At 39.3% G+C, this 22,593-nt stretch overlaps 2 protein-coding genes across 5 annotated transcripts in view; both read right to left on the reverse strand.

Moving 5' to 3' along the window:
• The window catches only part of spire1b (spire-type actin nucleation factor 1b), a 57,017-nt gene extending 50,813 nt beyond the window's left edge, over positions 1 to 6,204 (reverse strand). For all 3 annotated transcript variants that reach the window (XM_047361286.1, XM_047361284.1, XM_047361285.1), the window contains exon 1: positions 5,678 to 6,204. In XM_047361286.1, coding sequence (XP_047217242.1) covers positions 5,678 to 6,023 — 346 coding nt within the window. In that variant the 5' untranslated portion in view covers positions 6,024 to 6,204. The remainder of the gene's footprint in view (positions 1 to 5,677) is intronic.
• A 5,437-nt stretch (positions 6,205 to 11,641) lies between these two features.
• atp6v1c1a (ATPase H+ transporting V1 subunit C1a) lies at positions 11,642 to 22,593 on the reverse strand. Of its 2 annotated transcripts, none has more exons than XM_047357714.1 (13): positions 22,436 to 22,593; positions 21,823 to 21,983; positions 21,156 to 21,223; positions 19,937 to 20,022; positions 18,488 to 18,582; positions 18,212 to 18,303; positions 17,868 to 17,966; positions 17,705 to 17,773; positions 17,476 to 17,568; positions 17,266 to 17,359; positions 15,006 to 15,103; positions 14,789 to 14,915; positions 11,642 to 12,459 (listed from the first exon to the last, which is right to left on the reverse strand). In XM_047357714.1, exons 2-13 carry the CDS (start codon positions 21,952 to 21,954, stop codon positions 12,361 to 12,363), a joined length of 1,152 nt encoding a protein of 383 aa, XP_047213670.1. In that variant the 5' UTR covers positions 21,955 to 21,983; positions 22,436 to 22,593; the 3' UTR covers positions 11,642 to 12,360. The 2 variants fall into 2 exon arrangements, with proteins under 2 accessions (XP_047213670.1, XP_047213679.1); XM_047357723.1 differs by having other exon boundaries at positions 21,823 to 21,995; positions 22,436 to 22,574.

The raw sequence follows: 22,593 nt of genomic DNA on the forward strand, positions 1-22,593 counted from the left end.
AACATGTACTGGTCACGGCTTACGCTGGGGTCCACATGCCTTAAAAATTGGAACTTGGATCTGAAAATGACATCAAACCTAACTTAACTGTGTTTCAGTTTCAAGTTCAAAAACCAGCGGATTTGCAAATCAATGCTCAATGACTGGGCTAACTAGAGCTAGCAATACAAACGAATAACACTGGATTCATTTGCATTTTGTCCTTTTAAAACATGGCTACTTGTTCAGTAAAGGAGGCTGTTACATATTAACCATGTATGAAGATAAATATCAGAAATGCAAAAAAACTGTTTTTTACTACGGCTATCACAAGCTTTTATATGCAGAACGGCTATTTCAGATTTTAAAATTGGGGATGGGGTCTTAACATCCCAGGAGGTTCCTATTCATTTTTTCAACTTATATATTCCAGCTTCTCAGTAAAGATGGTATGCATTTTTAAATTACATTATTTAATCAGTTATGCCGTGCCACTTAATAAAAATGTTTTTTTCCCCTTTATTTTCCTTTTTTACAGTTTTATTACATAACAAACTGATAAAGATAAAGTCCTCTTGTCCTTGCAAAACTTTCTGATCAAAATTCCAAACATTTCCAAACGGAAATGTTTGATTTTGTTCTATTTCAATGCCAAACGTTTAGCTTAGTTAGATCTATCATTTGTATGTTCCCCAGTTAATGAAACAACACAACGCTCAGGTTGGCTCAAGATTCTGCAGTCTGATAAAGACCTATTTAACTTTTTTGACATCTGGACACACTTGGATCAGCCCTATTTCTAAATCATTAAGACTTGTAAAATTGTGACTGATATCCATTAAATATCTATATTTGATTTTATAAAGACATATATATCAGATAACGCCAATTTACACCATACACATTTTGTTTTGTTTTTGGCGTGTCATTTTTACTAATTTTTAAGCCCACACAACATATTGTTGTGGTAAAGATAGACTGGACAGAAAACCAGGAAAAGATCAGGTAAAGCAAATCCTGAAAACTACAGCTTGTTTCATTTTTTGTTTACGTATTACTGTAGGAGTAAAAGTAAAAATACCCAATTTGAAAATCACCTTTTAATAGCCTATTTAACACATTATCATTGCAAATTTAAATGAAAAGTATTTGTGCCATCCTTGTAATGTTACAGTTTATATGTAGTCTAACACATTACTTTTTATATAAACTGTATTTACATTCTCATTAAACACCTACTGTGTTGTTCTTCTCATTGTGCTAACTAGAGCTGTTTTGTTCAAATTCTAATCATTTCATCAGTTTGAGCTGCATGTGATCTGTGATGACAAAACTCTTTCCAAGAACCTCTGTATCAGGAACGTTCCTCCTTTAAAAGGGAACTACTTTACCAACGTCTCCAGGCCACATCAGCCCCGCCTTTTACTTCATGACCAAACAAGCAGCTGACAGATGTTCCTCCGAACAAATGGCTCTTTTGTATGATACCAGACGGTAATGCATCACCACATTGTTAGTGACATCATCAGGAGGAAAGGTTATAGATTTTTTTTTAAAAAACATTAATGGGATTCCTTAAGAGGTTCCAGTTTCTAATCTGTTTGGATAGACATAACACATAAAAAAACTGTTGGATCCTTCCAGATTTCTACAGTTTTTTCTTTTGTTGTCACAAGAAAATGCTTCAGATCATCAAATATCATCTATATAAACCTGAGTAAATATTAAAAAGGGGGTTTCAAATATTTTTTTTGATTTATGAGGGAAGGGGATCTCCAAAAAACCTAGCCCTAAAAGTAACATAGCCACATTTTGGGAAGCTGAGTTCAATTCCACTATGCACATCTGGGCTAGAACTGTATATTAAAAAATCACTTAAACAGAAGCTATCTGACAATACAAAGTAAGCTTTAACACATCCTGCCCCAATCTAAAGAAATTGAAGAACAGATTGTAAACACAAATCGTTGACATCTATTAACTTGTAAAGGGCTACAATGCCATTTCATCTGACATAAAGCTGATAGCATTTCAGTAAAAAAACATCATGTGGTGGTGGTACTGTTATGGTTTGGACTGCTTTGCTCCTTCTGGACCTGGATGACTTGCCATAACAAATGGAACCTTGAATTCTGCTTTGTACCAGAAAATCCTGAAGGAGCATGCTCGGCCATGCAAAGAATAATGGGCCAAAATTCCTCTAAAGACACTGCCAACTGATGCAAACACCTGATGACACTTCTTGACACCAAGGTGGCACAAACAGCAGGGGGAAATTATATTTTTTACATAGAGCAAGGTTAGTTTTGATAGATTTCTTCCCTTAATAAACAAAAACATTATTCTAAAACAAACTGTTTTATGTATTTACTCAAGTTATCTTTGTCTGATATTAAAAGTGGTTTAAAATCTAAAACATTTAAGTGAGACAAAAAAGCTGAAACATCATAAATGTGTCAGGAGGGGAAATACTTTTTCACAGCACCATAGGAAGATTTAGTAGAAATTCAGGTCTAAACATATCTTTTTGAATATAAATAAAGGTCAGCTTAGCAAATAAGAGCTTTAAAACTCTTGACAGCACTCTATATTGGTTTGTCTAATTATTTACATGACTGACTCTGATTAGCCAAGCTAGTGTATAGAGGAAGACACACAGCACAAGTGAACATTATTTATTAGTGGCAATTAGACCCTGCTTAGAAAACTGCAAGATTTCACTGGTCAATATACCTTTAAAGCACAATAATAATAAGATTTTTATGTGAAGATGTTATTCTGTCAATATTTAACTCTATTTTTTAGGAGAATGACTAGCATATAATGAGGGTGTGTGGAATTAAGTAATGAAACCTTAAAGTCCAATGGCACCAATGGAAACAAGAGGCACTGTAAAGGTCCAAATTTTGAGAGTTAAAAAACTAACACCAAATTGAGCATGGGCTTAGAAAGCTAAGTCTGACTTCACTTTATTATGAAAGCTGCATTTGCTTAGTCTCCGAACTTCAATTACACAATCCACACCCAGGCTTGATTACTGTCACGCCTGTGAAATTACTTAAATACAACCTGCCTGACAACATGAAGTATGCTCAAAGATCTCAAAAAGCGACACATCATGCACATCTACAGAAATTCAAGAACAGATGAGAAACGTCATTATCTTCTGTCAGTCTGGAAGTGGTTCAGAGCAGTTTCAAGGGTTTTGGGACTACAGCCAGCAACAATGGGAGTCCACAAATGGAGAAAAACATGGAACCTTGGTGAACCTTCCAGGGAGTTGCAGGTCTACCAAAATTATTCCAAGAGTGCATTGATGAATCAACCAGGAGGTCACAAAAATGGAACACAATTTAAAGCATTGTAGGCCTCAATTGCCTCAGTCAAAGTCAGGCTTCCTTATGCAAAGATGAAAAAGAGACACTTGGCCAAAATGGCATCCTTTGGAAGGTTTCTGGGTAAAAATCACTTCTGAGCAAAAAGGACACAAAGGCCTGCCTCACATTTGCCAAAAAATATCTTGATGATCCCCAAGATTTTTGGGAAAATGTTTCTAATGTCAATAACTGAGACCAATGTTTCGGGAAGGTGTCCATCTTGTTACATTAGGCACAAAACTAATATAGCATTTTAGAAAATAAACATCATATCATCAGTCTAACGTGGTGGTGGTGGTAATGTGATTCTGTGAGGTTGCTTTGCTCCTTCAAGACTTGCCATAATTGATTGAACCAATAATTCTGCTCACTAGTAATGTCCTGAAGGGGAATATCTGGCCATTAGCTCAAGATCGTAAGCTAAAGCACCTGTGTTTTGCAGCAGGACAGTGATCTGATACACACTACAAAGGCAGCTAATGATTGACTCAAAAAGAACTAAATGATGGTTTTGGAGTGGCCTAGTCAAAGTATTGACTAAAATGGTATGACATGTCAAACTCTCCAAAGTGCCTGAATTAAAACAATTCTGCAAAAAAGAGGGGATGTTCATAATTTCTCCTCAGCTATGTAAAAGAATCATTGCCAATTATCACAAACGCTTGAGGGCAGATGGTGCCACCAAGGGTGACCGAACCAGTTATTAGGTTCAGGGGGAAATTACTTGTTCACATAAGGCCAGGTTGGCTTGGATAGCTTTTATTCTCTTTAATAAATGAAATTATCATTTTAAAACAGTTTTTTTGTGTTTACTCAGGTTATTTTTGTCTGATATTAAGATGTGTTTTATGATATTAAACATTTAAGGGTAACAAAAAAGCAAAAACAGAAGAAATCTGTACGGGAGCAAATACTCTGTCCCAGGACTGTATGTGTAGAGCTGTTATTACTGCTTACTGAGGAGTCAAAGGGCAGAGAAAAACAAAAATGGCATCTAACAAATAACCCCACCAACAACAAAAGAGAAAAACAGCAGTTTACATTATTATGCAACAAGGAAATATAACATTGGACTCCCCTCTTCAGTGGTTTCTTCCTTGAACCTAAAAATAGCCCATTCATTCTACTTATACAGACTTACAGGCCAACTAACATCATCACAGCTGTGCCTTTCAGATTTGCTCAAACAAGTCATTTACACAAGACATGAGGTGCATTGGCTGAAACAAATGCTATAATGTTAACTCAGCAGTGCCCATGGTGTGCATATGCAGGTTCAGAACACATCTCCCAGGCCACTGGAAGCCATTAAGACGGACGGATAGGCATTTACCTAGCCGGCAGCCCATTCTGCAGCAGACGTCATTACAGCTGAAGATGAAAGTGTCATACTTTAGTTTGACAAGATAAAGCAAGGTGTTTGGTCCATCAGAGACACGCCCTTCACATGGGAGAAACATATATTGCCACTGTCATTTACTTCCTGCTTTGTTCTTTATAAAAATTACAACTCAAGAAAAATGGCAAAAATAATTAAGCTCAGTTAAATACTAGACTTAATTTGCCATTGTCCCACAGAGTCACTTTAAATGCCTGAGGGGACATTCAGAGAATATGGCATCGATTACATTTGACAGACACTGTTTTTACCTTAGAAATTTGGTAGAAGCTCATTCATATACCTAATCACTAAGTACAACCCTATCACACATAAAGTCTGAGGTTTAATGAAACCAAACCAGATAATCTCCCCTGAATGTGCATTAAGGAAGCACCATTCCCTGTGAGTACTTCTTCAATCCGATCAGTGGCCAGATTTCAGCTCTTAACGCTTCCTGATAGCCTCAGTCTGATATGAGGTGGCAATACAGGCTTTTAGTCTCTTAATAACGAGGTGAAACATGATGTGAGCAAACACGGGGAGGCAGGCTGGTGGAAATCATTGAAAACACAAGAATGAGAGCAGCAGGGGTCTGAGATGGCATTCCTTTGTGTGTCAGAGATCAGATCAGAGAGCAGTATTGGACCCATAACCCATGAGTGTTATTTCTCTGCTCTAGATTTATGCCCAAATGCAAACTGAACCCAAACGTGTTTAGGAACAATAATAAGTAGACTAAAATGGGCTTTGTGTGAGCCTATTAGCCCAATTTAGGCTTTTCCACAGTAACACAGGCCTCATGTTCAAACTACTCCTCACAACCTGCGATAGTAAATTATATTATGGCGTGCGGTGTTCTGGTATTTATTTAGGCTTTTTATAGTGAAGTACATAGTATATTTGAAATGGACCGGTTTGTCGTAAATAACAGCTATTTTACCTTCACAGCCATGTTGATCCATCCTCACCGAGCCTTCTTTCTGTATCCTAACATCCCCCGGTCCAGATATCCTCTGCGGCTTCTCCGCAGAGGATGCTCCGGTGACAACGGAGCTTCCGTCGCCCCGGTGCGCCTTCGCCAGCGTCCGGCAGCACTGGTAACACACCGCCCATGCCTGCTCCTCGTTGATGGGCTGGCTGTACAGCCTCAGGATCTCCTCCAGAGACAGATCTTCGGCATCTTCCGGCGAATTCATCGCGGCATGATGCTTCTGTTCACCCCGGCGAGCCGCTGCTGCAGCATCCGTCAGCACTTCGTGGTCCCCGCCGAAGCGCCGCTCCGCCATCCTTTCATTCTCTCAGCGAAGGAGGCCAGAAGACGAGCGCAGGTCTAGGCCGATGTGAGAGAGGCGGTCTGGGGGCATTTGTGCTCCCTTCTTGTTTCCTTTCACAAGGCAGCAGCGTAGGCAAGTAATACATGCAGGAGGATTGCTGTTTCCCCACCCGCCCCAAGTTTTTGCCATCAGACGTCAGTAGGTGGCGTGTGTGTGTGTGTGTGTGTGTGTGTACGTCTTTCATACCTCATAGGGATTTTCTCTGCTATTATCTGCCTTGTAAGACTGTTGTGTACAGAAATTGTCACAGGAAAAGTAATTTATACAGATGTTTTTTTTTTTTATTTGCTTGTAATTCAGTGTGAAACAAACTTGCAAAGGAAGCCTACCTTTGAACAGCTCCACGTTTGTTCACTTTACAGCTGCAAACTTCACTTATTTTATTGGGATTTTAATCATCACAAACACCTGAAAAGTGAGGCGGGCCTTTGTCCCCTGGTTCGGTACTTTATTTAGAACTACCATTTGCTAAGTTACTTTTAGGCTTTAGTGGCCTTTATTATTTTTCAAAGTAGATTTTTGACAGTAGGTAGACAGGAAACGGTGTGGAAAGAGTGGAGTAAGGCGCAGAAAGCATCAATGGGCCTGGATTCGATTCCGCAACAGCCTGCGTCGAGGACTGGGGTCTCCGTACATGGGTAGCACGCTTAACCACCGACACCGCCAGCTGCGCCCAAGCTGCAAGTCTTTAGGGCTATGCCTCTATCAGATTCGTATTTGCAAAATGTCGCAGGCTCGGGCAGATTGGTCTTGTCACAGTTGGATGTAGGTCTGGACTTTGACTGGGCTATTGTAACACAAATGGGTTTTGATCTAAGTCATTTTATTTGTTTACCTGCTGGAAGGTAATCCTTCTCCCCGGTTTCAAACCTTATGCTGACTCTAACAGGTTTTCTTCCAGGATTGCCCATCATGTAGCTCCAGACATCTTCCCATAAACTTTGACCAGCTTTCCTGTCCCCAGAGCCAGCTCTAGGCTACAGGGAAACCCGTCCATGTGGCCCAGCTGCTGTGAGGAATGTCTGGATCAAGTTCAATGCAAGTTGGGGACCAGGCAAGGGTGGGTGCCTTGACATGCTAATTCCTGGCGGCATAATCTGGCTTCAGGGACATGGAATGTCACCACTGGTTGGTAAGGAGATAGAGTGGTTGTGTAAAATTGTACCAGGTAGAAATAGTTTGATTCACCTCTATACACATGTTGGGTTTTGGAACGCAACCCCTGGAAAGGGGCTGCACTCTCTCCTACTCTGGAGATGCCCATGGAGAGAGATGTAGGTGCGGATACTCACAAGCCCCCAGCTGAGCGCATCAATTTTGGAGTTTTTCACCAGTGAACGTCTTTGTGACTTTGCAAGAGAGAAGGTTCTATTGTCTGTAGCCTATGCACCAAACAGAACTTCAGATTACCCAGCCTTCTTGGAGTCTCCAGGTGGTGCCCTGGAAGAGGTGCCATTTGGGGACTAAGACCTGCTCCTTGGGGACTTTAGTTGCCCATGTGAGCAACAATGGTGTTACCTGGAGGTGTGTGATCAGGAAGAATGGCCTCCCCGATCTGAACCAGGGCGTTGTTTTGTTATTGGACTTCAGTGCAAGGCATGTTTTGTGCATAACAAATGCCATATTCAAGCACAAGGGTGTTTATTAGTGTCCTTGGTACCAGGTCACCTTGGGCCAAAGGTGGCTGAATGATTTTGTAATCGTAACATCAGACCTCGAGTGTTACGTCTTGGACACTCAGGTGAAGAGTGGGGCAGAGCTGTCACCTGATCACCACCTGGTAGTGAGTTGAATCCGGTCGCAGGGGAGGCTGCCAGACAGACCTGGTAAACCCAAATGGGTGATGAGAGTGAGCTGAGAATGTGTGGTGGAGGAACCTGTGCTGGATGTATTCATGTTGCCCTGTGATGGACTGGACGTAGGTAACCTGCATGGATAAGTGGGTATATACAGTGGAATGGTGGATGGATGATAATAGTAATATTAATAATAACATACATCATTAACTAAAGTGCAAGTGATTGGAATTGTTTTTCTTCACCTATTTACCTACTATTATACAGTACAAGCAAAACATGTAGCTGCAGCAGACAGGCGTCTTAATGTGTTCAACCTAACATAAAATATTATCAAGCAGTGAATATACTTTATAGTAAAATAAAGACATTGTGTTGCAGGTATGTTACACAGTAGCTACCATATCTACAGCAGCATTATTAGACAACCTTGCTTTAATTCAACCTGCTGGGGTAGATTCTCAGTCATCCAGGACATGACAATCCTAAGTGCTTAAGTAGAAATCAACTGGATGTTTTCTCTTGTTTCTTAAAGACGTTTCACCTTTCAACCAAAAGGCTTCTTTGGTTCTGAACTTAGCTGGATCAACAGGCATAGTGTGAATGTTCTGACGAAAACTTATGAGCCTGTCATTTCCAACCATGTTCAGAACTGAAGAAACAAGACAAAAACTCCAGTTGCCTTCTACTTAAGCACTTAGGACTTGTTTCAACTCAGCTGACCTCTAAATAGTAAAAAATAAAAGGTCAAACATTTGTTATTGTCAGGTACAGTTGAGAAACGTTTTGCTTTTTTTTTTGATTACACAAAAATTAAATACATTAAGAAATGACTATTTGCAATATAATTTCTTTGCTCTTGTACTAAAATATGAAAAAATAAGTAGTTCATATTCTTAACATTCAGCTCATAAAGGTAAAGTGACTTTTTTGTCCCATGTGTGATCATATAAGGAAAGGTTGAGAAACTTTATACTTAAGCTTAAAAATGCAATAAAATAACCTTTTACGATTTTGAATTCATTTCATTTTATTTAATCCAGTGTAGTTTTATGTAATTGATAGAGATCAATTAGCAATTGGAAAACATGAGATGTAATAGAATTGGATAATGATGAGTCCCTCACACATTTCTTAAAATCATCAAAGATCAAAGATCTTTCTTGACAGAGCGAATCACTGGACCTCATAGTTATTGTCATAGCCTCTTTACCATAAGCTACACAACCACAACCACTTTCAAATGCACAAAAATATATAAAGCAAGGAGAAACATTGTTGCTATGACAATTTCTCCATCTGCCTCAGAGATATTCTGTCATGATGTAGGGTTGTTTGATTTTTGGTTTCGGGGTTTTTCCTTATGTTTTTCACTGTTCAAGTTTTGAATCATGTTTCTGTTTATTTTCCCGGTCATGCTTTTGTTTTGTCGTCTTGTTCATGTTTTGTCAAGTTTGGTTTTCGTATCTGGTCATGTTTTTGCTTCATGTTTTTCTAGTTTGTGTTCAAGAGTCTCTGTTTTGCTCCAGTCACGTTTTGTTCTGTTAATTAAGTTTATTCGGTTCACCTGCTTCAAGTTAATCTGTCTCCTTACTCCACCTGGTTTTCACGTCATATATTCACACCTGTTCTGTTAGTCTTCGCGGAAACATCTTTCATTCTCATGTTCATGTCTTGCTCTCTAACCAAGTCCTGTTTTTTTTTTATCATGCCATGCCTGTCTTGCCTACCCGTTTATTTTGTTCCTGCCTCCTGCTGAGTGTGAGTTTTTGTAATTAAACCTTTTCTTCACTGACCATCACGCTGCCTGCTTGTCTGCATTGTGAAGTCCAATTCTAAGTAAACCGTGACAGAACCGTGACATATTCTCCGTCGCTGCCTTGTCTCTGTGTCACAAACAACCCAGTAACAGAGGTATTGCCAATGTATGAGTGGAGCAGTTCTGATTACAAAAAAAAAAAATCTTTCTGTGCATCCAGCAGTTGAGTTTTATTAAATCAATGTGAGTTCTGGTCTCTGGTTATAATCATAATCTTGTCAGTTTACAGCATGTACAACTCAAATATACATCTTTTTAAATAGGAATGGAGAGGAGGACGTCAGTCAACATTCCTGGGCTCAAAGGGGCAATCCCCTATATGGTCTGTGCCAGGAGCCCGGCTCTGCCTGTCCCTGCTAGAGGAAGGGTTCCCCTCAGCATAATGCCGCCACCATTGTGTTTCCTTGTCGCGATGATATTTTTAGGCTGATATGCAGTGTTTCCACACATAGTGTTTTGCATGTAGACCGAGAAGTCAAGTCTGAGAAGTCTCATCTGACTAGAGCACCATCTTTCAGATGTTTTATGTGTCCCCTACATGGCTTGGAGTGAACTGCAAAAATAACCTCTTTTAACTTGTTCAACAATAGTTTCTTTTTGCTGGATTTATATGGTGCATGAGTAATAGTAGTTTTGTTAGCAGATTTTACCACCTGAGCTTTGTATCTCAGCAGCTCCTCCAGAGTTACCATTGGCCTCTTAGCTTGCTCTGTGATTGACGCCCACCCGGTCGGTTTAGGTGGACGGCCATGTCTTGGTAGATTTGGATGTGTCATGCTCTTTATTAGTATTTTTCAAATGAATTGAATTGAATTAATGGATTAACCAGTCCTGTAGAGATGTCTAAATGCTTGGGATACTGTTTTATAACCTAAATCTGCTTCAAATTTCACTACAACTATACCCTGACCAGTCTGCACTGTTCCTTGAGGGCAGAACATAGTCAGGCGTTCTTGATTCTATGGACGTCTGCAGGGTCAAGTACACCTGACTATGTTCTGCCCTTTAGTCTTCATGATGCTCTTTTTTCCCTAATATTCTCTAACAAGCCTTTGACAGGTTAATGGAACAGCTGTATTTCTAATATGATTGAATTACACACAGTTGGACTCTATTTACTAATTAAATGACTTCTAAAGACAGTATGTGCTGCATTTAATTTGGGAGTGTCAGAGTAAAGGGCACTGAATTCAAATGGATACCACACTTTTCAGATTTTTACTTGTACAAAATGTAAAAACCATATTCCTTTATCCACTTCAGAGTTGGGTAGGTCTATTACATAATGTATCAATAAAACACATCGAGGGTTGTGATTGTGTAAAATGGGGTGTGAATACTTTTGCAAGGCACTGTATATGAATGTAGCCTGTTGCTTGTATTTAGCCATTTTTTTAAAATGATGAAATTAAATTGTGTCCTTGAGCTAAAATCAACTCATGTATGTCCATGCTGAGGAATTTCACAGCAAGACAAACTGCTTTTTGAATACGCTGCTGTCACAACTCCCACAAACAGCTATTGAAACACATTTGCGCTAATAACTCTCAAACATGCTGTTATTCATTAAACACCATTGTGTCCAAGATTTTGCTCTTATTTCCTGCACTGTAAAAATGAAAAGAAAATGAATTTCCTGATATTTCGCTTTAAAACTTTTCTCACTTTTTAAAGAAAATGCCACCCATTTAATAATCTCTTGTGTAGCCATTCCTTCAGATTATACACAAAAACAAAAATATTTCATGTCAACGCTAGTTTTCTAATAACCTCCTTTAGTTTTTAAGTGACCTTTGCAAACCAAAAATGCGTGACAAGCTTCTCTCTGGCGCCCCCTGTTGTTTTTAGCTAGTCTTGACAGCGAAATTAAAGCGTTTCTCAACTAAATTCCAAATACTTTCCTCTCAAAAAGTGAAATTGCCTGTGGCTCTGCACATGATCAGTGATCACACAGCTTTATGGAGGATAACCTTTTATTAAACAGTTGCTGCCTATGTGTTTTACATTCATCACATGCACATAATTGTGTGACTAACCAATAAATCACAGTCCAGTATCCAGGTCTTAGCTGTCTTATTTACACATAAATCCTTGGTTTTAATTACATAGAATCATTTATTTAATCAGTTGTTTTCACAACACTCAGATATAGATCTCTTTTCAACAGCTGATACACGCAACAAGAAACAACAACACACACTCGGATAAGAACTTTGTTTTTACGACATCTGCAGGGGGTCTCTCTTAAACTCCAAAATGCAGAGCGGGTGTGGCTGCCATGGGTACAATGATGAAACTAACCATATGTAAACATAAATCTCTGAACACCAACACAGAGGCAGCTATAAATACACACCAGCACAAGTGGAATGACACAGTGAATATATAACTCTCCAGTATGATTTCCTTATTCACTTCACATCGAAAAAAAAATCTAATCACTGGTGTTAAAAAGAGAAACAAACTTTAAACAAGAACAATATATATAAAAAGTATTTTTGCCCCCTGGTTGTAAAAGTGGTAGAAGTGTTTTAATGAACATTTTTACCACAGGGACTGATCATGCAGCACAGTCATCGCAGAAGCAAACCAGGAAGGGGACAGCGTGGGAAGTGGGGGATGTTTGAGCAAGGAAGAACATAACTTAATAAACACGCAGCATGAAGACGACAGTTTAAACTTTGAAATCTAACAGGTTGCAGTCGATCTTGTAGTAGACGTAGGGATAGTACTCCTGCTGACTCAGGTTCAGGCCTGGGATGTCCATTGCAGACTGCAACAACACAAAACAAGTGGTCGCAGAATTAGTGTGTGGAAGCAACCCTTTGAGTTTCTGCAGATGAATCGTCTGAAACAGATCTTAATCAAGCTTAACACAAAGGCTAAGTTTATAGAATTCATGTTTAATATACTGTGGTGGTTCATTAAAAACCAAACTGATGGAAGATTACTCCCTAAGCCTATGCTGTCATAGATACCAACACACCTAAAATAAAAATAAAACAATCATGAACAAAGAATAAAGACCTAGAAAGTATTAAAACATTGTGTGATCAGAGTTTTGTCTGTTTCAATCACCGCATAATGCAGAATTCCCCCTCCCCCACCTGTTGGTGCGCACTGCTGTTGAGCTGGGCGAAAAAGACGTCTGTATATTTCCCATGCTTACGAGACAAATTCATTTAGCTGCTTGGAAGAAGCTCCAGTTTGAAAAAAACCCAAAGCTTAAATAAATGGTGTGGATAGAATTTTGTTTAAGATTTATTTTTAGCAACAAGTGGAACAATTGTTTATCTGTGTTAAATAAAACAAAACATATCATTTACCTTTTTTACATTATTGATACCACAAAGCTGTGGTATTTTTACTTAAGGTTATCATACTGTGGGAACCTCATTCTGGTGTTTGACTAGTTAAACATCCACTTTTATGCTGTGTTTTCTGATTAATTGCATGAATGCCACTCTTTTTATTATTCTGTTGTTCTTTCCTAAATGTCGCTGCTTATTTTTTTATTGTCTTTTTTGAGTAAGATGATGTCAGTTTGTTATTTTGTGCAACCTTGTATTTTTAACACCAAAAAGTAAGGTCTCTTTTCCCATAATTTTTGAACCAGTTTATTATCACTCAACTTAATTATGACTGCTTTTAATCGGAGCCTCTAGCTTGCAGTGATCTGCCGCTACCACAAGAGGGCGCTCACGTGTCACAGTGAAAACAGAGTCAAAAACCGCAACAATTAAAGCAAAAACTTGAGGATTCCTTTTCGCAGCGTCTACAACCTGCTTACCATTAAAGCAAATCATTTTTGCCGAAAGACTGACTTCAAGTTTCCTTCTTTACAATAACACTGAAAGATCAGTTTTGTCACTTATGACTTCAAAGCACCAAACAGCTCAATGTTTTTAGGTTTGGGATGTAGTTAAAAAAAACCAAAAACAAAACAAATAACATGTTTTTACACTGGAGTCGGTGTTTACATGTCTTATTATGTAAATGACCTTCAACGATTGAAGGAAGGAGATTTATCCAATTTTTAAAAGACACTGACACAGTGTCTCTAACCCCCTTTCAATCTACATATCCACTCCTCTGTTCATGGAAACTAGTTTTAAGGAAGTGGGGTGGACGCCAGTGGCTCATTGCACCCCCTCCTCCCACTCGGTTTGGGGCTTTAAAGATATGCCTGACACCTTATGACATATCAAGGATGAAGACAAAAATAACACTCCATTAGCATTAAGGTGAGATGTACTGCAAGTCCTACACTACCTACAATGTTACATTTTTCAAACAATGTAGACTGGAGACAGATATTTAGCACTGATAAATCTTTTAGGTCCAATCATGTGCAATGGATGGAAAAGGCCACAGATGAGAAAAAAACATTAAAATGATGTCTTCCTCCGTCATGGCTGGTGGAGATCAGAGAGTGCTGACTGGATGATTCTCCTCTGAACTGGTACGGCAATCACACAGCATGGAAATAAGAGCAGCTTACAGAGAAAGTTCATGTTAGACAGAGGTAGCCTTAAACAAAGAGAGTGCTATTGTGATAGCTTTAAAGTTAATCAGAAAAGCTAACTGAGGTTGAAACAGAGGACAAATTAAGATTTCCTTTTTAGAAATAATATTTTCATATCAGTTGTTTTGGAAAGAAGGGAGTAAATTGTATTTGCATATATGTGGAGGAACTGGACAATTTATCAAACCATAATACTTAACACAATAACAGTGTCTGCAATAATAGTCTTTTATCACAAAGGCTATTATATTTCAGATGCCCTGCTCTGCCTGCCAATACCACACTACGCCTCAGACTTTATATAGACCCTAGTGAGATTGATGCTAAAACTCTAGGAAAGTGCTCAAGTTACCAGACTGATGAGAAACAAAGAAAAGAATGTCTTGCTAATATCATGCATTCCCCGTTATGTAGTAAGATGAATGTTTCTATCACACATACACATCCATATTTCTATTATATAATAAATGAATCTGATCCAAAGTATTGTCCATCTGGCTCTACTAAAAAAATGGCTTGTTTTTCCTCAGTGGTCATGAAAGTAGCTCAGCAGACAGGGTGTTCTCAAAGCACTCACGTCAATGATAGCGGCTGCGCTGCTGTCCAGGTGTTTGTACAGGTCATTAAGCACCTCCCGCAGCTTCTTCATTGTCTTCTTGCTAGGCTGCAGAAGCATGGCCTGAAAGTTCACTGGCAGCCCATATCTACAAGGGAACAACATGACAAACATCTTCAGCACCACTGTCTCTATGCACAGCATAAGTTAAAAAAAAAACACATTGGTAAATGAATACCTCAGAACAGATTCCACAAAGACTCTTAATGCTTTAATGTGAATCCATGCAATGAAGGCTTCACTGAAGTTCACTTTTAACCATCGGACAAGGGGACCCTGCAGAGACCAGAAGAAGAGTATCTGTTATAGATGTACTTCATTCTTAGGTGTATTTGTCATGGTTGCCATCTAAAGGTGCATTTTATTTACAAACTGGATTCCAAAAAAGTTGGGACACTAAACAAATTGTGAATAAGAACTGAATGCAACGATGTGGATGTGCCAACATAAAATATTTTATTCAGAATAGAACACAAATCACAGATCAAAAGTTTAAACTGAGAGAATATATCATTTTAAGGGAAAAATATGTTTCAAAATTACATGGCGTCAACAAATCCCAAAAAAGTTGGGACAAGTAGCAATAAGTGGCTGGAAAAATGAAATTAAGCATATAACGAACAGCTGGAAGACCAATGAACACTAATTAGGTCAATTGACAACATGATTGCGTATAAAAAGAGCTTCTCGGAGTGTCAGTGTCTCTCTGAAGCCAAGATGGTAAGAGGATCACCAATTCCACCATTGTTGCACAGAAAGATAGTGCAGCAATACCAGAATGGTGTTACCCAGCGTAAAATAGCAAAGACTTTCAAGTTATCATCATCAACCGTGCATAACATCATCAAAAGATTCAGAGAATCTGGAACAATCTCTGTGCGTAAGGGTCAAGGCCGGAAAACCATACTGGATGCTCGTGATCTCTGGGCCCTTAAACGTCACTGCACCTCAAACAGGAATGCCACTGTCAAGGAAATAACAGAATGGGCTCAGGAATACTTCCAGAAAGCATTGTCAGTGAACACAATCCACCGTCCAATCCGCCGTTGCCAGCTGAAACTCTACAATGCAAAGAGGAAGCCATTTCTAAGCAAGCTCCACAAGCTCAGACGTTTGCACTGGGCCAGGGGTCTTTTAAAATGGAGAGTGGCAAAATGGACGACTGTTCTGTGGTCAGATGAGTCACGATTCGAAGTTCTTTATGGAACACTGGGACGCCATGTCATCCGGACCAGAGAGGACAAGGATAACCCAAGTAGTTATCAACGCTCGGTTCAGAAGTCTGCATCACTGATGGTATGGGGTTGCATGAGTGCTTGTGGCATGGGCAGCTTGCGTGTCTGGAAAGGCACCATTAATGCAGAGAACTATGTTCAGGTTCTAGAACAACATATGCTCCCATCCAGACGTCATCTCTTTCAGGGAAGACCCTGCATTTTTCAACAAGATAATGCCAGACCACATTCTGCAGCAATCACAACATCATGGCTACGTAGGAGAAGGATCCGGGTACTGAAATGGCCAGTCTGCAGTCCAGATCTTTCACCTATAGAGAACATTTGGCGCATCATAAAGAGGAAGGTGTGACAAACGATTGAACAGTTGGAGGCCTGTATTAGACATGAATGGGAGAGCATTCCTATTTCTAAACATGAGAAACTAGTCTCCTCTGTCCCCAGATGTCTGTTGAGTGTTGTAAGAAGAAGGGGGGATGCCACACAGTGGTAAAAATGGCCTTGTCTCAACTTTTTTGGGATTTGTTGACGCCATGTAATTTTGAAACAACATATTTTTCCCTTAAAATGATACATTCTCTCAGTTTAAACTTTTGATCTGTGATTTGTGTTCTATTCTGAATAAAATATTAGATGTTGGCACCTCCACATCATTGCATTCAGTTTTTATTCACAATTTCTTCAGTGTCCCAACTTTTTTGGAATCCTGTTTGTATTATAAGCAGACATCTGAATGCACCTGAAAGCCCCAGCGTCTCTCTCTGTAGTTTTATGTAACTCTACTGATAAGTGATTGCCCCTGCTGCTGTTTTCTTTTTTGTTAGAACCAAACATTCTGATTTTTACACAGAACATGACGGAACCAATCCACCAGTATGAGGTTTCCCACACTGGGCAGGGGTTGGATTCAGAACCAATAGGTTGTAAGAACAGTTGACCACTTATTTTTTTTAAATCTAATTTATGGTATGACCTAAAGCTTGTAGAACACAACCTAAAATGGTTGCAAACACGTGATCTGAAAATACATGTACACAGGAGGTCATGGACTATAAGACTCTGAAACATTAGTATGAAGTTTATGTTAACTACTGTCTGTAATGACTCTCTATTCTACCCTAGAAAGAAAAACAAACAATTCAACAGGAATCAATTGATTTATAAGTAAAAGAACAAAATTATCCCAGCATCGACTTCACTTACAAACTGTTTCTTCTTATCTGTGGAGAGCCTCGTCATCTCCTCCTTGTCGGCCTTCATCTCCTCTTCATTGTACTGAAAGTCTCTCACTGTGAATCTGCCAGGAAAGAAAGCTTCATTTAATCACACAAACACCTCTTTGTGTAAAGCCACAGGGCTAGTATTGGTCTCCTTTAAAACGTGGCATGGTCAAGGGTAAGAAAAAGGTCTTACTTGCTCTCTCTGGCTTTGTGTTTGAAGTCATCTATGGCTTTCCGGAACAAAGTAACGCTGAACAACCCACTGTCATTGTCCTCAAACAGCAGACTGGAAGAAAACAAGAGTATTAGTTGTAAAATGATCATGACGGACAGATTAAGTTGGGGTAATAAACCTGAATCACAGAGCGTTTATGCTAGATGTAAAAATGTTCTTGCTGTTTGATCTTATTTGTATTACTTACTTTGTGGATCGGGGCACCACCATCTCAGCCAGTGTTTCATATGTTTTCTGCCAGTCAGCATAGGATACTCTAAAAGAACACAGCAGAGCGTTACTTTCTAGTCCAAACCTGTGAATCAATCATGACATTTTTTGTTGAGGTCGAGTAGAAATTTTAGACTGACTTTGGTACAACCACCAGCATAGTAATGAGGTACTCTGAATCCAGGACAAAATCATCCTTTTTGACAATATCAGCCAGGCTCCTGGTCAGCAAACTCCCCCTAGTGGCAAATAATAATGTTACAACATTACGGACCTGAGGATAAAAACAAAAGGATATGCCCGCCTCTTTATAAAGAGACATTGCTGACCAGATGAGAATTGTTGAATTTTATCTCAACAACATGCAAATGTAACAGGACAATAAAACACCACGGTGAAGCTTTTGCCATAGAACATCTCTCAAAAACAGCTCTTTGAATTAAACACTAAGTTCAATGCAGATCTTTTAACGTGTTTCACTTACGCATTCTTCCTTTCCAAGTTCTGCAGGTTTCCCTTCAGGTTATTATAGGCTGATGCTCTGGCCTTTAAGTCATTGTCAATTTGGGTTACTTGCTGAAAGAAAACAAAAACAATGTAGAAAGACTCAATGACTCACAAAGACTATGGATGGAAAAATTAGCAAGACCAACTACTTCTCCCCACAACAGAAATAATTCAGCAAACTAATGATTACCAGGAGATTCTGACAAACATTCACAGAAAATCAATGATTATTTAATCTATCCGGCAGACCTACCTTTGAGATGATTTCTGAGATGTTTTTAAGCGACTGTTTAATGGGATATTTCGCCATGTCCCACTGGAACCGCGTGATGTAGGTGACAAGGTCAACTAAAATAAAGGTAACAGAGGATCTGTCAAGCCTCTTTTCTAAATAAGAAATAATGCAAGACAGAAGCTGGGAAAATATTTCACTTTTACAGGATTAAAGCACCTTGCCTTCATAGTTTCTCTCACTAGGTCTCATTACAACCACAAATCTGAATTTATTTCATCTGTAGTTTTATTGGAAGTAGAAGAAAAGGTTAAACGGTTTTCAATTGTTTTATTTTAATAATAAAAATCTTAATTGTGTGGTGTGTAATTGTATTCAACCCCCTTACTTTGATACCCCTGAATAAAATCTACCAATCTGGCCTTTATTAAAGAGTGACAAGAAGAAAGGCACTGTTAAAAGAATGACACAAGAAATCCTGTTTGCTTTTTGCCCCAAGTCCTGTAGAGGACACAGTAAACATGGACAATAAGGTGCTCTGGTCAGGTGAGACCAAATCTGAACCTTTTAGCCTACATTCAAAACTCTGAGTGTGACAGAACACCAACCCGCCACATCGCCCTCAACGCCCTCAACACAACATCCCCATAGTGAAACATGGTGGTGGCAGCATCATGTTGTGGGAGCACTCCTACTCAGCAGGGACAGAGTTGGTGAGAAGATAAATGGAGCTAAACACAAAGCAATCTGTGAAGAAAACCTGTTTAAGACCAGAAAAGTCTTAAGACTGGAGCGGAGGTTCACCTTCCAGCAAGACAATGACCTGAAGCTTTCAGACAAAGATACACTGAAAATGTTTAAGGTAAATGTATGTTTTAGACTGGCCTAGTGAAAGTCCAGACATAAATCCAGAACCCTCCCTGTCCAGTCTGACTGAGCTAGAGTTATTTTGCAAAGGCAAATGGGCAAAAACTTTGTTTCTACATGTCCAAAGATGGTAGAGACACACCCTAAGACTTTCAGCTGCAACTACAGTGAAAGGTGGTTCTACAAAGCATTGAGTCAGGGGTCTTAATACAAATGAACACATTTTTTTTATTTGTTAAAGATTTTGAAAAACCATGTATTGTTTCCTTCCATGTCATAATCATATGCTTTGTGCTGGTCTATGAAATAAAATCCAAAGGAAATACATTTAGGTTTGAGGTTGTAGTGTGACAAAAAGTGAAATAAAATCAAGGGGTGTAAATATTTCTGCAAGACACTGCTGTTTGCTGTAACGTGCTGTAACTGTTGTTCTAACTACAGATTCAGATTAAATCACAGAGAAAAAGCATTTGCAGATTAACCAGAGTAAGTTAGCAGTAGGTTTGTTAGATCACTGCTCAATTAACCCCATTAAACAATATATTGTTTAATTATCACTTTTACCAACTCAATAAGGCCACCCAGATAAAGTTATCACTGTACCTCCATTGGCCAGCAGGTTCTCCTGCACTTTGTCTCGACTGTCCTCCAGCACGTCAGCCATGTACTGAGCGACCTTTTTCACCACACTGCGAAAAACCCAGTAGACAGTAAATTATAAAGTCCTCTCATAAGCCACAAGCAAAAAAGCTCCAGCAGCAGCTGAAACATCAAAGCTTTCTCACATAAATGTTAACATAAGCTTTTGACGAGGCTAGTTCTAACAAGGCCGACTTTCAGGGTTCAATGTTTTGGATCACACTGCCCAGCAGCACATCAAAGCGTTTTACTGGGGCCAAGTCACATCAGAGGGCAGAACGCTACATAAGACAATATATCAGCATATGTGCTTTATTTTAGAATGCTGTCGGTTATTGTTCTTATGAAAAATGTTAGAAATCTGATGCATCCTAAATAATGTGCAAGATACTAAGTTTTCTTTTCAGACTTCAAAAAGGAACTAGATTAATGACCGACAGGTTCTTCTCACAGATGTGGAAGCAAAACATAGCTCAGGCAGTAACAGCTGTGTGTGAGTTTGGGGTGAAAAACATTTCCAAAGGACTAAACTTATGCCACATAGGCCATGACTAAACTTAGAGCTGCTGATGTGTCACCTAACTGTAAATGGCCACGTTTAGACTGCAGGAGCTCACTGGTCTCAAGTTCCATCAAAATTCCTCAAGGTTACAAGGTCAGGGAGGAGACTGGAGAATAGTAAACCGGCACCATCTGAGAGTCAGTGGTGCATGTTACATTTTTTTTGATAGAGATGCACCAATCTGGCTTTTACTAGTCAGTACCAATGTAAAACTTTACTTAAAGAGAAATGTGCTGCATAGAAAGATGTAGTATTTTGTAATAAAAGAGAAAACGAGAGTTGCAATTTTTATTAATTAATATCCCCAATTATGCATCGAAGCAAATTTTATTAAAGTAAGGAAATCAAACTACATGCTGTCGGTTCATTTGTCTATAGAAGGAATATGGTGGAAGTTCTTAAGCATGCAATGATAGTGGATGTTTGTGTGTGTGTGTCTGTGTGTGTGTGTGTGTGTGTGTGTGTGTGTGTGTGTATGTATTGACAGATCTGAGTCAATAAAGAGAAAATTGTCAAATTCTGATCTCAGGATGATTGATTAGCTTTTGATAATCAAAAGCTAGAAATACACAGCAAAAACAATGACATGTCTAGTTATGAATTCTGAAGCAATGTGCATACCTTTCAACAAATGAATCTAATTTGGCCAGTTCGTCTGAAAGTCCGACCAAGACATCAAGTGTTCCAACCTGTTTTATACACCAAAAAAACAACACGACACAGAAAATCATTAGAGCAGTACTTCTGGGATTTAGGGCAATTTTTTCATATGAGGTCAACAAGGCTGTGTTTGAACACTGACATCTGAAGCCTAACCAGCCTGGAGTGACACCCAGGGGGCTCTGTGTGCTTAGGATGGCGCCTCTTTGTCCAGGGTTGCTCATGCAGCGCTAACGGTTTTAGGAGGACAGCCCCATGTAGAAACATCAGCAGGGTTACTTACTTCATGTTCAGTACAGAGACGAACTGAACCAATGATCTGAGCTTCTCTGTGGATTAAAACCTTGCCTAAATAACACTTCAGCATGCAGGAAACCAATCTGCATAAAGACTGCTTTTCAAAGAGGCAGTCTGCTTACTCTTGACAGCGGATGCACACGGTGAGTTATCAAAAACTAGATATATTTCATATTGTATTTATAAATGAGTGGGAACATAATCCTGAAAAGTGAGAAAAAAAAAATGTTCCCATTTACAAAAGTAAAACATAATGACTAACTGCATGGGAGCACAGCAGGGGGAAAAACCGGACACTGATAAACAGAGACGCATTTGAATCCTTTCTTACTTTGAGGTCTGGGATGCTGAACTTGTGATTAGAGGAAAGGTTGTTAGTGCGTGTGGTTGCTGCCATCATTTTGTCCCATGTCTGCTGACAGGTCTTCTCACCAGGAGCAGAGATCAGCCAAAACTCGGTCATCTTTACGGCTCTGGAGAAGCTACAAAAAACTGTAAGGAAAGCTGCTTTAGGAATATTTTCTACTGTTCCCACAACAATCTAAACATTTCAGTAAGCAACGAGAAGCACTGTCCTAATAAATTACTCTTACTTGTCTGCAATACCAGTAAGGCGATGTGCTGACATGTTTTTACCTAGAATGCAGCAATGAATTGTCCTACTACTGTTATACTATTAAGCTGACTAATGAGGAATTCATTCAATGGGAATGTCCATGTCATCCTGGCGTTATTGTGTCACCTCCTCTATGTAATTGCACTCATGGATAATAAGCAAACGCCGGTATTGGATATTATCCAAATATGTGTAGAAACAGCGGCAGAAAACCATGGTTAAGGTCAAGCAACATCCAGCAGGGATTAGCTGCCGCTAGCAACTTAGCTAGCTTCGCTAACAACAACAATACATGTTTTTTTTTTTATTCGTTAACAATTTCACTCACCCGTGTACAAACTGCGTTGGTGTTACTGGTGGAAATACAGTTGCCTGTAGTGTTTCTATGGCTTGATAATGTTCATAGTTGCCATTCAGCGCAGATCGTGAGGTCTCCTGACAGCAGCATCAGAGTCAGCTGATCCAATAGAGGAACCGGAAGGCCAC

Source organism: Girardinichthys multiradiatus, chromosome 3 (genome assembly GCF_021462225.1).
Source record: "Girardinichthys multiradiatus isolate DD_20200921_A chromosome 3, DD_fGirMul_XY1, whole genome shotgun sequence".
Lineage (NCBI taxonomy): Eukaryota > Metazoa > Chordata > Actinopteri > Cyprinodontiformes > Goodeidae > Girardinichthys > Girardinichthys multiradiatus.

What these genes read in the sequence shown, in the direction of transcription:
- atp6v1c1a (XM_047357714.1), bottom strand. Translation starts at nt 21,954, where the DNA reads ATGACCGAGTTTTGGCTGATCTCTGCTCCTGGTGAGAAGACCTGTCAG. An exon ending in AACTTGGAAAGGAAGAATGC is followed by an intron (nt 17,967 to 18,211) that starts GTAAGTGAAACA and finishes ATTTGCCACTAG; the next exon opens with GGGGAGTTTGCTGACCAGGA. An exon ending in ATGCTGGTGGTTGTACCAAA is followed by an intron (nt 17,774 to 17,867) that starts GTCAGTCTAAAA and finishes GTGTTCTTTTAG; the next exon opens with AGTATCCTATGCTGACTGGC.